The following is a 16818-nucleotide window of genomic DNA, read 5'->3' on the forward strand; positions in this document are numbered from 1 at the left end:
GGACCCAGCCCCACATTGGGCTCCCTGCTCAGCAGGGAGCCTGCTTCACCCCTTCCCTCTGCCTGCTACTCCCCCTGCTTGTGTTCTCTCCCTCTGTCAAATAAATAAATAAAAATATTTTTAAAAATTTTTAGAAATTAAAAATAATAAAACAAATTATACATGTAATATAATCCTAATTATTTTTTAAAGTATTACACATTCACACAAGCACTGTAAAAAAAACTCTACATGTTAATAGGAATATCTATGGAAAATCTAATAAGGGGGATTTTTTTAAAACATAGGTTTTCTTTTTGTTTATCCATAGTTCAAAATTTCCTATATATTATTATAGCACTAGTATAACATGGGTATGATCAAAAATTGTCTACTAAAATGAAAAAGAAAATATCTACAGTTACCTGTTACTTAACATGCATTAAGATCATTTCTATAGTAATAAGACACCACAAAAATTGAGAACTTAAAAGCAGTGTATTAGGATTGTACTTTTTCACACAAATATATAACTGCTCATTTTATCTTGTTTGTGGAAAGACAGTGTTTTCACTTTACAGGACATTATCCTGACTCACAGAACAGAATATCCCTGAGAATTATTTTTATGTTAGGATTTTCTCATACTCAGAAAAAAATCTTACTGCCCAGATAACTTTGACATTTAAAAAAATGAACATAATACACATATAAATAGTTAGAAAATTCAGACAGTCATAAAATGAAGGCCTTTCTCTCAATTATAATTTCCAGTTCTCCCCCGACCCCGGAAAAAAAATGTGGACATAAATACATAGATGCTGGTATATGTGTACGTATGTGTGTGTGTGTGCGGGGGGGGGGGTGCTTATCTTGCATAAATAGGATCATATTAAATACAATACTAGGAACTTTTTTTTTTTTTAAAGATTTTATTTATTTATTTGACAGACAGAGATCACAAGTAGGCAGAGAGGCAGGCAGAGAGAGAAAGGAAGAAGCAGGCTCCCCGCCGAGCAGAGATCCCGAAGCGGGAGACTCGATTCCAGGACCCTGAGATCATGACCTGAGCTAAAGGCAGAGGCTTTAACCCACTGAGCCACCCAGGCACCCCACTACTAGGAACTTTGCTTTTCTCCCTTAATATATTTTAGATATCATTCCATATCAATATATAGAGATTTTTTTTAATGTGCCATTATAGATGTACTTAATCATTACATTTTTTTCCTAACATTTTGCTATTATAAACAACATTATAAAGAACATCCTTATACGTGGATCTTGGTGAACTATGGATATATTCCTAGCAGTGGTGATGTGAAGAAATACATGCAATTTTAATTTCTTGACTGGATCCTATCAAAGTGCCCTTCACAAAGGTATACCCATTTATGAGCTCAATAGCTACATATGTATGGTCTTGGTATCTCTGGCTATCATCTGATTTTTTTCTAATTCTGGCAAATGTAATGGGCAATATCATTATCTTGCTGAATTGCATTTTAAATTATGAGACTGTACACCTTCTTCTATGTAAACTTCCTTCTCCTACCTTTTTCTCCATCTATTGAATTGCTAGTCTTTTTTGACTTGAAGAAGCTGTTTATGTATTAAAGAATTTAGGCCTTCGTTGTATTTTGTTTAAAAAAAAAAAAAGCAACTGGGAAAAATTGTCTCCTGATATATATGAAAAGTAAACCTTTCCTGTATGGATTATGAGTTTGTGCTCTGTTTAAAAAGGCTTTCCCTGCTATAACCTAATAAATTCACTTAGGGCACCTGGGTAGCTCAGTCAGTTAAGCGGGCTGCTTTCGGCTCAGGTAAGAATCTCAGGGTCCTGGGATAGTGTCCCATGTCCTCTTCCCTGCTCAGTGGGGGACCTTGTTTCTCCCTCCGCCCCTCCCTCTGCTCATGCAGTATAAATGAGTTTTTAAAAAGATTTTCTCAAATAAATAAAATCTTAAAAAAAAATTCCTTCTACTTTTTCTAGAAATTTTTCACATCAAAATGTATGTGTCTGACATTAAATACTGATGTAAGACAAGGGCTGTAAACTCAAATACCTACAGACCACACCCAATTAACATAAGGGTGCAGAGAGGCTAAACGTGAGAAAATGTGCAGAGCTGCCTCTGAGGGCACTCCTGGAGCACCTGCCTGGTCATAGCACCTCTTAAAACAAAACAAAACAGCCAGAACATGGTGGTGTTGCTGGTGTGCACCTCTGGCGTTAAGAAGTATGGGGAATAGTTAGGGATCTAGCCAGTTTTCTTCCTAAACAGCCCGTGTGGGTCCATAACCATTCATCCATAATACTTTGTTATAAACTAAGACATCTCTGGGTCTACCAAACTCCAAAAGGACTTCTGAGTGATATGACTTTCTTCTTCAGTATCAAACATTCAGGACAACAGTATTACTAAACAAGACAAAAACAATTAACACTCCACCCTGATACCACTACCCTCATTTTTTTTTTCTTTCAGAATTTTTCTGGCTATTTTCACATGCAATTTTTTTTTTCTAATGAAACTGAATGTTATTTATGAACACAGTTTTTTTTTTTGGTTTTTTTTTTTAATATTTTATATTCCTCAAGTGTCTTAAAGCTTTCTTCTTCTGGGTCCTGCAGATGTCTTGTTTATACCTTGGTTTGTGTTTTCTTTTTAAATAATATATTCTATATGGGGCCTTTTCCTCCATTATGGTTTCTGCTACCACTTGTATAGAAAGCTATTGATATATATATTCACTTTGTAGTTGGTCACCTTGCTAAATTCTTTATTTCCCTAGGGTTTTCTGGATACAAAATCATATAATCTATGACAATTTGCTCTTCCTTTTCCAACATTCCTGGATCAAAATACATCCTTTCCCTTATGTATTTCATTGACTACTATTTCAAGAACATTAGTTAACTGGTGATAGTGGTCATTCTCTCATAAATTTTTGAGTATTCAAGAAGAAGTATATGATCCTGAACACTGTCTGGAGGCCAGACAGACTTGGATGTGTGTCCTAACTCTGAAACACTTATCATGGGGTGACTTTGGTTAAATTTAACTTCCCTCCATCTCTCTCTCTCTTTTTTAAAATATTTTATTTATTTATTTGACAGAGATCACAAATAGGCAGAGAGGCTGGCGGGGTGGGGGGGGGTTGCGGGGAGCAGAACCTGATTCAGGGCTCGATCCCAGGACCCTAGGATCATGACCTGAGCTGAAGGCAGAGGCTTTAACCCACTGAGTCACCCAGGCATACCCCCCTTTTAAAAGATTTGTTTGCTTATTTGTTTATTTATTTTAGAAAGAGAGCGTGTGTATGCAAGCAGTGGGAAGGGCAGGAGAGGAAGAGAATCTCAAACAGGCTCTGACTTCCTGCTGAGTGCAGAGCCTGATGCAGGCCTCAATCTCACCACCTCAAGATCATTGACCTGAGCAGAAATCCAGAGTGGGCCGCTTAACTGACTGAGCCACCCAGGCAACCCCACACATCTCTGTTACATGCTTGGCAAATATTTAACTGTTCAATAAATATTAGGTTATTATTAGCAGTAATAAATTTTGTGTGCATGGTAGATACTGGTTTAGCTGCAATGCATCTTCTGTATGTATATCAGAGAAAAACCCTTGCACTCAAAATTATTTTACTTGCTACATTCTGAGCATCCTGATGTTAGGAAGCCTTTCCAGTTACCCTCACAAAGCTCTGTTCTTAACTGTCCCCTTTATAGTTTTAGTTTGTACTTGTTCAGAGGGTATCTTTTGAGTACTTTTCACTTGCTAACATATCTACCTTCCCACTCCCTTTAGCACGGACTGACAAACTAGTTCTCTCTTTTCTAAGGGAATACCATGATACAGTATGTTTGTATCATTAAAATCTCTGGAGCAAACTGGTCTGTTTTATGTATTAAACATGCAGAGAAGAATTACTGCTTACCAACTGATTCCCTTTCCATCGGTTTTCTTCGTCACTAATGCTCTCCAATGGTCATGAGTGCTTTTAATAATATCAATTGCAAAATCCTATAATTGGAAGAAAATGCATTACAATGACAGATAAGAGTTCTTTCCTTATTATCAAGATTTCCCCAAAGACTGATAACTTTGTCTTTTCTGAATTCACTTCCTTGTGTCAAAAGCAGGAGAGAACATTTAAATGGATAAATTAATGTCAAGACTATCTTACCAATGTCTTTAAACATTTATTTTATGACCGTATAGTCTTTAAATGGTAACAATATAGTTAAATTAAAAATATATATATATAGTTAAAACAGTCTCAATACAAACAGGCTTAAAGCTATGCTTCTAAATGATGCATTACCTTATCTTTGAATTCTGCATTGAAAGCAAACTGGTTCTCTGGTTTTCCATCAGGAACCTTGTACCTTCTGAACCAGTCCACAGTAGCTTCCAGGTAGCCAGGTTTCAGCCGCTTAACATCATTAATATCTAAGAAGAGAATAAGTAGATTGTAAGATGCACAGGTAATTATTCATGCAATAAAAATCTCAAGTATGCACTTTGAGAGAGCTATGGAATGGATTATCAAAGTAAAAGATAACGGAGCTAACCACCTTGTTGAAAAGAGAACACATACACATGAAAAGGAAATCATCTATGACTTTAAGTATTAAGGAAACAATTAATACAGTAATAATTTCTATTAGAGGTGAGGAGGGAGATATGACTGGGGGCTACATAATGAAAGAGTTTGTCAAGGTTAGGTAACTTCTATGAGAAGGGCAGGAGATACCAAAAAAGACAGCCTGAGGCTATATTCAGAGGTACACACTCCAATTACCAGAGACAAGAAAAATGGATTATACTGAAATCCATTGATGGGTGACATAAATGACACTAGACTTCTCCCTGTACAGGATAGGCATTCTACATCACAATGCTCTAGTTCTGGCCAACAGGAAACTAACCTTTAAAAAAAAAAAACAAAACACAACAATGTTTTAGGACACCTGGGTGGCTAAGTCAGTTAAGTGTCTGATTTTTTTTTTTTTTTTTTAAGATTTTATTTATTTATTTGACAGAGAGAGTGAGAGAGCGTAAGCAGGGTAAGTGGCAGGCAGAGGGGGAGGGAGAAGCAGTCAGCTCAGTGTCTGCCTCTGGCTCAGGGTATGGTCTTAGGGTCATGGGATCCCAGCCCCTCGTAAGGCTCTGCACTCAGCAAGGGAGTCTGCTTGAGATTTTCCTCTGCCCATACCCCCACTCACGGTGGCTGTCATGTGTGCCCTCTCTAAATAAATAAATATATAAAATCCTTTAAAAAATTTGTTTAAAAAATTTTATAATTTAAAATTCTTTTAAAATTTTCAAGGTTTCTGTATAGCCATCAACAATGCCTAGCCTCAATGTCCTCAAGGTCAACTTTAAATGACCAAACTGCTGTTCAATGCAAGCAAACAGAAGAAACAAGGGCTAAAAAAAAAATCAACCAAGAAAAGTATTACTGGAAGGAAAAGTACATTCAACAAGAGAAGCACATTTAAATTTTATAAAATAACTTTCCTTAAGTCCAGTTTATAATCTGTGTAGTTAAAGAATATCATGCATTGTGTTATTTCTCCTCCGGGCCCCAGAGGCCCGTGGGTGGGACTGAACATTCCTGCCCTCTAACCACTCAGTCTTTCCGTGACCAATCCAGTCTGAGGTTAGCTAGGAGCCCCACCTAAGTCACCTAATTAGCATAAACTCAGGTTTGAAGAAAAGGACTTACTATGTATAACAAAACAGACTAGGAAACACCCAGGAAATTCCAGGAAGTTCTTTGCCAGGAACTGGAGACAAAGACCAAATATATTTTTGTATTATACCACAGCCTAGAAACCTGTAGGAGCTGATTGACTCTCTGACCCTGAACCAGACCTTGAAAAGTACACTGGATCCAGACTGGGGAACCCTGAACATCAGCCCCAGAAGAGAAAAAGTAGGAAAAAAAGCTAGTCAACTTTTGTTCTCACTTTGCATGCTGCCAGTGGTCTGCAGAGTTACAACAGTTGTGGGCCTCCTAATGCCACATCGAGATCCTACCAGAGACAGCACCCTGTGCTGTTGTTCCCTCTTGAGTTTGGCTGTCCTAATCAGCCAGTCAGTACTGGTGTTGTAGCCTGCATGGGACCCCAGGCTCACAGGGTAATCTGGCTATTGTGGGCCCCCCAATGACAAAGAGGATCCATGTGTCCAACCTGGTTGCTGCAGTCCTCTCCCATGGCTCTGTGTGTATCTCTCCCAAAGTTGTGGCTAGTCAAGACTTCTATCCATCTAGAAACTCCAGTAACGGATGGCAAACAGACACTGTCTCGGGTTGACGTTGTGGGAAAGCTGTATACTACCTGCACCATGGGGCCAACCACCCAGACAAAGTTTTTAGGGTTCTAAGAGCCTCTACTGCAGGGAAATGATACCCTAGCAAAATGCCGCTGACATAATGATAGGTGTGGCTTCCCTAACTGTGGCCAGAGCATGCCACTTAGTGATCTTATGTTAATAGCATATGGGAAAATGGACACACTGATCACAAGAATCACTGTCAAGGGGTAAACAAACAGAATGAACACATTCTCACTCTATAAAATTTTAACAATACAGGACAATGTGAAACAAAAAGTCAGTCTCTATTCGTTTCTCTTTCTGACTCTGACTCCTCTGCTATCACATCTCTTTGTGGCTATAGCTGAGAAAGGTTCTCTGCTTTCAAGGACTCATGTGATTAAATGAGGCCCATGTGGATAATCCAGGATACTCTCCCCATCTCAAGGACCTAACCTTAATCACATCTGAAAGTGCATCTGCCATGTAAAGTAACCTATTCAGGGGATTAGGAGGTAGATGACTTTGAAGGGGTGTGGCATCATTCTGCTACTATAAAATTCTACAGGTTTTGACAAATGCATACTATCATATATCCACCATTACAGTGTCACCATTTGTGGTGAGCCGAAGGCTGTCCCCAAAGATGTCCCCGCCCTAATTCCCAGAACCTGTGAATATGTCCTGTTACGTGGGAAGAGGAAATGAAGGCTGCAAGTGGAATTAAGGTTGCTAATCAGCTGATCTGGAAACTGGGAGATAATCCTGGGATATCTGGCTGGGCTTAATCTTAAAGGTCTTTATGTGGCAGAGGAAGGCAGAAGAGTCCGTCAGGGAAGAGGGTGATAAAGACTTGCCTTGCAGTTGCTGGCTTGAAGAGGGGACATGAATCAAGGAATATGGGCAGCCTTCAGAGGCTAGAAAATGCAAGGAAAAATATTTTTTCTTGGAGCCTCCAGAAGGAACACAATCCTGCTGACACCTTGATTTTAGTCCAGTGAGACCCATTTCAGACAGGCAAGAGAAGACCAATTCAATAATGAAAATGGGTTCGATCATTAACTAGAGACAAGATTAATATAAAAATAGACATGAAAACAAGATAGAATTACAAGGTACAAACATTTCTTTTTCAAAAAGGACTCAGACAATCAGATTATAGCATTAACCCATACATTTATGGCCAACTGATTCTCAGTAATAATCCCAACACAATTCAATGGGGGAAAGAATAGTCTTCAACAATGGTGCTGGGACAAATAGATCTCCATATCCAAAAGAATGATGGTGGCCTCCCACTTCATACCATATACAAAAATTAATATAAAACAGATCAGGGCCTAAATGTGAGAGCTAAATTTATAAAACTCTTAGAAAGAAACATAAGTGTAAATCTTTATGACCTTGGACTAGAGGTAATGGTTTCTTAGATATGATACCGAAAGTACAAGAAACAGAAGAAAAATTGATAAATTACACAAAAATGGAAAACTTGAGGGCTTTCATTAAGAAAATTAAAGGACAATCTACAAAGTAGAAGAAGATACAGGTAAATCATGTATCTCATAAATGTCTAGTATCCAGAATACATAAAGAACTAGAAAGGCTATAATGGGGAAAAAAAAAAAAAGTAACAAGTGGGCAAGAAAGTTGAGAAATTAGAACACTGATGGCCAGCGGCAGGACTGTAAAATGGTGCAGCTGCTTTGGAAAAGAGTTTGGCCATTCCTGAAAAGGTTAAACATGAGAGTCCCCATATGACTCAGCAGCTCCACGCCTAGGTATCTGTATCCAAGAGGATTAAAAACATATGTCCACATAAAAACTTGTTCAGGAATGTTCACAGCAGCAGCATTATTCCTAACAGCCAAAAACAAACCAACTGTCTATCAACAGATGAACTGATAAATAAAATGTGGCATAGATCCATGCAATCAATGGATAGAATTCAGCCATAAAAAGGAAGGAGTGCAGATACGAGCTACAGCTGTAGTAGCTACAGCTACTAGGTGCATTACATAATGCACCTAGTAAGCATTATGCTAAGTAAAAGAAACCAGACACAAAAAGCCGCATGTGTGTGAAATTCCATGTGTATGAAATATCCAGGATAGGTAAATCCATGGAGACAGACGGCAGATTAGTGGCTGCCAGAGCCTGGGAAAAGAAGGGCCTAGGGACTGACCACTTAGAAGCAGCATCTTCTTTTGGAGTGATGAAATGTCCTGAAACTAGACGGTGCTGATGGTCACGCAACCTTGTGAATGTACTAAATGCCACCAAACTATACACTTTAAAACTGTTACAGCAGTGAATTTTGTGTTAAGTGAATTATACCACCAAAAAAAGGGGAGAGGGAATGAAGTACTGATATGTGTTATGATGTAAATGAGACTTGAAAACACTATGCTATATGAAAGAAGCCAGACAGACACGTTATCATACGATCCCACTTGTGCGAAATGTTCAGAACAGGCAAGTCCATAAAGACACACAATAGATTCGTGGTTGCCAGGGACAGCCGGAAGTGGGAACAGGGAGTGACTGCTAATGGTTATGGGGCTTCCTCTTAGGGTGGGGAACATGTTCGGGAATTAGATAGTGATGATATTTGCACAACTGAGTGAATATATGAGAAATCATAGAATTATATACTTTAAAACAAATTTTATGGTATGCAGATCATAGCTCAATAAAAAATATTTTAAAATAAATAAATAGAGCAAGTAAATGCTAGTATGTATGGAAGGAAGAGAGAAAACAGTCAACACAAACTACCAATTTTTTTCTTTCCTGGAATGAAGGAGAAAGTTGAGTTAATTTTAAGTTAATTATTAAGAAGTTCCCTAGGTGCAGTAACAATGCTTTGTCCAATCAATGTTACGCTTCTCCACTCTTTTTTTCTTTTTAAGATTTTATTTATTTGGGGCGCCTGGGTAGCTCAGTGGGTTGGGCCTCTGCCTTCGGCTCGGGTCATGATCTCACAGTCCTGGGATCGAGCCCCGCGTCGGGCTCTCTGCTTGGCGGGGAGCCTGCTTCCTCCTCTCTCTGCCTGCTTCTGATCTTTATCTGTCAAATAAATAAAATCTTAAAGAAAAAAAGATTTTATTTATTTATTTGACAGAGAGATAAAGAGAGAGCACAAGTAGGCAGAGCGGCAGGCAGAGGGAGAGGGAGAAGCAGGCTCTCTGCTGAGCCAGATGCGGGGCTTGATTCAAGGACTCTGGGATCATGACCTGAGCTGAAGGCAGCTGCTCAACCGACTGAACCACCCAGGCACCTCTTGCTTCTCCATTCTTTAACAGTTTGAAGGCATGGGCTTATTGCTTATCGCTTCCTGAAGGCAAATCTATCATCACAGGTTAAGTTTGGTGACGCATAAGATTTAGACATAGATCAGATCTTCAGATTTCCTTACCATTGTAATTGGCTGCATCAGGATCATCCACGTTAATGGCAATGACCTTCCAGTCAGTTTCCCCTTCATCAATCATAGCCAGTATGCCCAGAACCTTCACCCCAATTATTTCACCTCTTGCACATACCTGAGAGTCAATAACCACAGTTAGGACAATACTACAGAATGAACCTTTGGAAGAAAAGTTCTACTTGGCAGATAACAAGAAATATGGAAGATACCAAGTTTCTGCAAACTTACCTTAAAATTGTTCCTTTGAGCAATTTTTGAAAAGCTAAACAATCAAATCCCTGTCACTCTTTTATCAAAATTGAAAATAGGTACCCTTATTACTATTACTATTATTATTCCCTATTATTACCTATTACCCTTATTACTTAAGCAATAGCATGGTTCAGGATAATTCACATTTTTTGAACTGTCACTGATTGTGCCAAAGAATAAATCCTCCATAATGTTTCAAACTCATATTTAAATGTGTTTTCTCGAAATAAGTCAGAGAAAGACAAATACCATATGATCTCACTCATATGTGGAATTCAAGAAAACAGATGAACATATGGGAAGGGGGAAAAGTAAAAAGGAGAGAAGGAAACAAACCATAAGAGACTTTTATTGATAGAGAACAAACTGAGGGTTGCTGGGGGGAGGTGGGTGCAGGGTGGGCTAAAAGGGTGATGAGTATTAAGGAGAACACCTGGGTTGTATGTGAGTGATGGATCACTGAATTCTATGCCCCCCACCCCCTGGCTGAATTAGGCAAGTCATACAATACGACTTAACTTTATGAGTTAAAAACAGCAATGACAGCTTTCTTTTCAGTTAACTATTTCCCTGAGCCTGAGACAGATCATAAAGAAATCTAACTGTAGTCATAATCTTAGAGCAGCCCTACCTGATAAAGAAATTCTCACCATGATAAAGAAATTACCTCTCATGAGCTTATTTGGCATGGGGCGGTTCATTAGGCAAGGTTTGCCCTGCACTGAGATGAAATTTACCTCCAGGTACTCTTCACCTACTGACTGGTCATGTGCCTTCTGAAGATGCAGAACACCCCTACTTCTCCCACGTATGTGCGTACAGTCACACATGCATATATACACACTTTTCTAGACTAGGTTTCAATGCACAGATTATAGTATACAAATGCTTAGATGAACCAGAAGCTGTTAATTTATCAAAGAGACATCATTATTTCGCTAATACTTGTATTTTATTCACAATATTTTTTAAAGTATGAACTCTGTATACCTCATGACTATCATCTTTTAACACTACAGAAAAATATTTCAGAGCCATTACCTTACTTCCAATTTCACACACATCAATGGGATCATTGTCACCACAACAGCCAGTATGCTTGTCATTGTGTCCTGGGTCTTCCCAAGTCTAAAAAGTAGTAACAATAATAAGGCCAAGAGTGTATCACTCCTACACATGCTACTGACAAAGTGGACTGTGCAGGACTTTAAAAGGTCATATATCCCATGAGTCTTTCTGCAAAACATGAATCTTCAGCTATTTTCTTTTTTTTTTTTTAAGTTTTTTTTTTTTTTTTTTTTTTTAAATTTAAAGAGATCACAAGTAGGCAGAGGCAGGCGGCGGGGGGAAAGCAGGCTTCCTGCCAAGTAGAAAGCCCAACGCGGGGGCCCGATCCCAGGACCCTGAGATCATGACCTGAGCCGAAGGCAGAGGCTTAACCCACAGAGCCACCCAGGCACCCCTTTTCTTCTCAGTTTTAAGAAATTCTTTATTCACTTCTAAGACTCTTCACTGGGCACAATAATTATAATTAACTGCTGGGGCTATTTATTTAGCCCCAGCAATTAATTATATTTATTACTATATATAACATATAGTTATATATATCATATATAGTTATATTTATATATATTTAATTTATATATTTATAATTATATTTATTATATATTATATATAGTTATATTTATTATGCTAAATATGCTATGCTATATACGCTAAACTAACTTTAAGCACAGAATGGGGGCACCTGGGTGGCTCAGTGGTTAAGCATCTGCCTTTGGCTCAGGTCATGATCCCAGAGTCCTGGGATTGAGCCCCACATCGGGCTCCCGGCTCTTGAAGCCTGCTCCTCCCCCACTCACTCTCCCTGTTTGTGTTCCCTCTCTCGTTGTGTCTCTCTTTGTCAAATAAATAAATTTCAAATAAATAAATAAATCTTAAATAAATAAATAAATAAAGCAGAGAACGATCTTTTTTCTTTTTTTAAAAGTTTGTTTGTTTATTTATTTATTTATTTACTTATTTTCAGCAATCTCCACACCCAGTGTGAGGGCTTGAACTCCCGACCCCAAGATCAAAAGTCACAGGACTGGGAGCCATGAGGCTCCCAATAACCATGCTGTATAAAACAAACACCAGCCACCTAACAGCCGAGACAACATGCAAACACAAATACAAAACCAAATATTTACCTAAAAAATACATTAAAAGTAAAATGTGTTTGATGAATTCTTCGTGCTCACTGTCTTCTAACTAGATTTTCCTTGGCACAAATTTCCACAACAGAGGCGGGGAGAGAATAGTACTAAAATGGAAATGAGATGTTCTGGTGGCAAGGGTCATCACTGACCAGGATCCAAGACTGAAAGGTTTATTAATCAGGATTTTCTGGAGCTTTCAGTCGCTGGCTTTTTTCCCCGACTCCTTGTAGAGCATCTCACAGAGGAGCGGCTGGTCTACAAGCTTAAAATGTAGCTGTTGTTCTCGTTCTTTGCTCCCCCAATCTAGAACCCACTTCTCAGATTTGTTCGCCTACTCAGCGGGAGGAAAGGCAGAAACAGAAAAGTGAAGGGTCATAAAGGAAGACTGGATGCAACAAAGCCAAATCCAGCCTCCACAGGAGTAAGTCTTTCGGCAGTGTCTTCCCAAAGGGACGATGTTTTGAGGCTAACTACTAAATCAACTGAAATACAGAGTGAGGTGCCATAAAGGCAGACAAACGACTCTGTGATCACCTAACAAGCTCGGGGAGTGTGGTCTTTGTTCTGGTAACTTTCACACTGTTTCACAGTAGACTGCAATTAAGAGACTTACTGGCTAATAAAAATAAACCATTTATCAACAGGAAAAGAGTAAAATTGAGAATTTTGAGCAAAAATCATTCAGTACCACAGGCATTAGCCTACTGAATTGGAATTAAATAGCCATCATTTACTCATAATAGACATGATTCTAGTGGCTCTTCACTTAAATATTAAATAAGAACCTACTATACCCACTGGCATGGTGCTGGGGACAACTTGGTACACAGTGCAGATAGCCTCCCTCCTCAAAGTGCTGGCTGCTTAGGGAAACAGAACCCCATTTACTACTTTACCACAAAAAGACTGGCGGTAAGAAGAAATCAGGCCTCAATATAAAAGCTTCCATGTGCAAGGTTCAATAGCCATAAGAGCTAAGTGCTAATAATATCTTGGGAATACAGGTCTCAGGAAGCAAGAAAGGCAAGTTAGGTGAGCCAAACAGCAGACGTGGGATGTGGTACCAAAAATCAGTGCTTTCAGCCACTAGGCTATATATACATATAGGCTCTTATAATGGGTTTACTACTCATTCTGTAAAGAAACCATGTGCATGCTTTACAACCAGTCCATATAGAAAAATAAAGATTTCAGAAAAGAATAAACTTTCAAATGTGAATTTAAACATTGTAAACCTTTATCTTTCAGTTTATCTTGGAAATAAGTTGTTCAAGAAAGTATTATAATTACTCTTATGTTGTTAACATCTATAGCAAAAACTTTCTGCTTGTGTTTAAATCTTTCTTACTAGCAGTAGGTTAATTTTTTATAAGCTAAAAAGTACATTTTGAGACATACCTGGGGGATGGCACCATAGTTCCAGATATATCCTTTATAAGGGAACAAATTTGCAACATAACGGAGTTTTCCTTTCTTCACATCTTGTTTAATTGGGTTTAAAGGGTCCTTTGTAGCTATCTGAAATAAAAAATTTCAAATCATTGTATATTTGGATATAAAATACTATTCAGATAGGAATTTAAGGAAATGAATTAAAGAATACACATCCCCTAATTCCACCTTAATGACTTACTTACCTCTCACATTTTAATGATTTGATATAAAAGTTATTCCATAAACAGCCTTTAAGTGGAAAACTTACTTGAGGTATATAGAAGGGAAAACAAACAAACAAAAAACATTTATTTATTCCAGAAAGCAAAAACTAAATTACCTGGAATAAATCCTAACATTTGATAAATGTTTTAAGGTTTTTAGTAAAAGGGCAAAGTAAGTATTATCCAACTTAAATTTTCCTTTAAAACATTTAAATTTATTCAAATATTTGAGTATATAATATATACAAAATGTGGTTACAGTCAAAAAGTTTAAGTGATATAAAATATGTAACATCTACAACAAAAAGCCAAACCTATTAGGTATCATCAGAAAGAACAAAATGCAACAGAAATTTCAATACAGGTGGCTGGGGCAACTAAAGAAAGCCTGTTTGACTCTGTGGAGGAGTCAGTGATGAACTTTAGGGGAACAAGACAAAAGAAAAAGGTAATTCCAGGCTTCCAGAATGCCAGAAGCAAAGGCTTGGGGAAGTTCATGGCATATTTGCAAACAGTAAATGAGCTGGAGCTCAAGTCAGAGATTGGCAGGCAACAGGAGATCCAACTGGAAAACAGACTGAGACTAGCAACAAGAAAATCTTCGACCTCAGCTATTGAACCCTTGAGCAAATCAGTTTGGCTAGGTCAAAATTAATATCCTAAGTCTGATTATCAACATAAGAGGAAACGTACCTCCATTTTTGCATTAGACCAGCGTGGTACTTCAACTACCATGTGAAACACGTCCTGAAAAAAACAGAATGGAGAGGGTCACAGGAGCTAACTGGTTCTCTTACTTAAGTGAGCACACCCTAGTTCTTCCAAAGTTAAAGCGTTCATTGGAGTGGACCTTTGAAGTCAATGGGCTTTCAACAAAATTCATCAAAAAATCAGACTGACTAATGAATGAAAAGATAAAGCAAATATGCAAAATAACTGTATAATCAAGGTGGTGAGTGTGTGCTTGTCTGTAGTATAATTCTTTGAACTGTTTTGTATGTTTCAGTAAACATAATCAATTTTTCAAAATAAAATGTTGGGGGGTAGGTAAGAATGTTCCTATAAAGAAAGAGTTTTTAAACATAACAAAACTTGTATGTGTGAGGAAGACCATCTTCAAAGCGATCATCTTCAAAGGCTCTTCACTTTCCCCAGTGGCATTGCAAATGTTCAAGATGCTTCTGGAACTCTGACTTCAGAGGCAGTTTGTAAGATAAACCCCAAGTCCATTTAATTACTTTGTCATACTTTAGTTTTAGCCTCATACAAAGTCAATCAACTTGATTACCCACATTTTTCTCCCAACTTAAATGTTTTTTAAAAAATCAAGTATTCCTGGGGCGCCTGGGTGGCTCAGTGGTTTGGGCTGCTGCCTTCGGCTCGGGTCATGATCTCAGGGTCCTGGGATCGAGCCCCGCATCGGGCTCTCTGCTCAGCAGGAGGCCTGCTTCCTTCCTTCTCTCTCTCTCTCTCTCTCTCTCTCTCTGCCTGCCTCTCTGCCTACTTGTGATCTCTGTCTGTCAAATAAATAAATAAAATCTTAAAAAAAAAAAATCAAGTATTCCTCAAAAAGACAAGAAATTTGACATTGAAGAGCACATAAAAGTTCCAAAAATATTTTAACCCATAGTAGTTCTACTGTAATTAGTTTATAGCCTTAAATCAAGCTCTAAATGGTCAGAAAATTATTTCACCAAGGAATAAAATTTAAATGCAGTTTTTCTGTTTACAAGCTTCTGCAAAAGGCACATATGAAGCCAAATCTGCAATTGTTCTTTTATAAAATGTACATTTTTACAAGTGGACTTCAAATGAAAATCACTTAGCTACACACTTCTTAGGATTACTTCTCTGCTACCTCACATCAAAAACAGGGACTGAGAGGCGCCTGGGTGGCTCAGTAGGTTAAGCGACTGCCTTCACCTCAAGCCATGATCAGCCCCAGGTTGGGCTCCCTGCTCAGCAGAGAGTCTGCTTCTCTCTTTCCCCCTGCTTATGTTCACTCCTGCTCTCTATCAAATAAATAAATAAATAAAATCTTTAAAAAAAAAGAAAGAAAGAAAGAAAGAAAGAAAAGCATACTGGTAAACTGCAAGGAAGTAAGTCAACGGTTTTAAGCCAATAATTATCCTGCTGTTCCTTTTAATCAAACAAAAAAGCTAGAGTTCACGGTCTAAAACTTCTGTCACTTATGTAAGCTCAAGGTCAAACCGGGGAAGACTAAAGCTTTTCACACATTTCTGCTCCAAGCCTCTTAACACCTACCTGATATAACATAAAACTCACAAAAAATTAGAGATATTTAAATCCAGGACTGTCTAAGTGCTCTATCCCTGTAAAGTAATTAACTGCGTGGTTTAGAAAAAGTAATACATTGTTCATGAGTAGACCTAATCCTTGATTAAATTTCATTCTCCGCACTATATGTTTTCGAGAACTATGTCCATCTCGTGCCACTCCTCAGGTATTAAAATGGAAGATCTTTGCATTTATGAATGAGTCAGGACTTTGCAGTTTTCAACAGCAATATCCTAAAGGTTCACAAGATGGAGCTGTTACCACGTAAAAGAGTAACTAAGAAGGAAAAACCAAGGAGATTGGTTAATTTTTTTAAAGTAAACATTATCAAGTGAATAAATTATCTCAAGTGAAAAAGTAGCAAATAGAGATAAAATATAAGAATTTGAAATTTGGTAACTATATTAAGCACTTTAATTGAATTAAATGAAAAGTATGTATAGATCCTCAAAAACCACATTACCTAATACTCCAAACCTATGTAACTACAATGGAAGCAAGCAGGCAAAGAAAAGAAAGAATGAACCAACAAAGAAAGGATGAACCAACATTACAGGAAAGAAAATATCTTTCTGAAAATGGTAAGATAACTCTACTGCAAACAGAAGAATTCCAAATGTCTGAAGGTTTGGTGCTTTTTAGAAATTAGCTAGGCCAAGGGCACCTGG

At 38.0% G+C, this 16818-nt stretch overlaps 1 protein-coding gene across 1 annotated transcript in view; it reads right to left on the minus strand.

Moving 5' to 3' along the window:
* PPA1 (inorganic pyrophosphatase 1) overlaps window positions 1-16818 on the minus strand; it is a 37124-nt gene that overhangs the window by 5252 nt on the left and 15054 nt on the right. The window contains exons 3-8 of the mRNA XM_032312972.1: window positions 14546-14599; window positions 13593-13712; window positions 11035-11121; window positions 9730-9856; window positions 4312-4439; window positions 3925-4010 (exon numbers count right to left, since the gene is read on the minus strand). Coding sequence (XP_032168863.1) covers window positions 3925-4010; window positions 4312-4439; window positions 9730-9856; window positions 11035-11121; window positions 13593-13712; window positions 14546-14599 — 602 coding nt within the window. The remainder of the gene's footprint in view (window positions 1-3924; window positions 4011-4311; window positions 4440-9729; window positions 9857-11034; window positions 11122-13592; window positions 13713-14545; window positions 14600-16818) is intronic.

This window comes from Mustela erminea, chromosome 14 (assembly GCF_009829155.1).
Source record: "Mustela erminea isolate mMusErm1 chromosome 14, mMusErm1.Pri, whole genome shotgun sequence".
Lineage (NCBI taxonomy): Eukaryota > Metazoa > Chordata > Mammalia > Carnivora > Mustelidae > Mustela > Mustela erminea.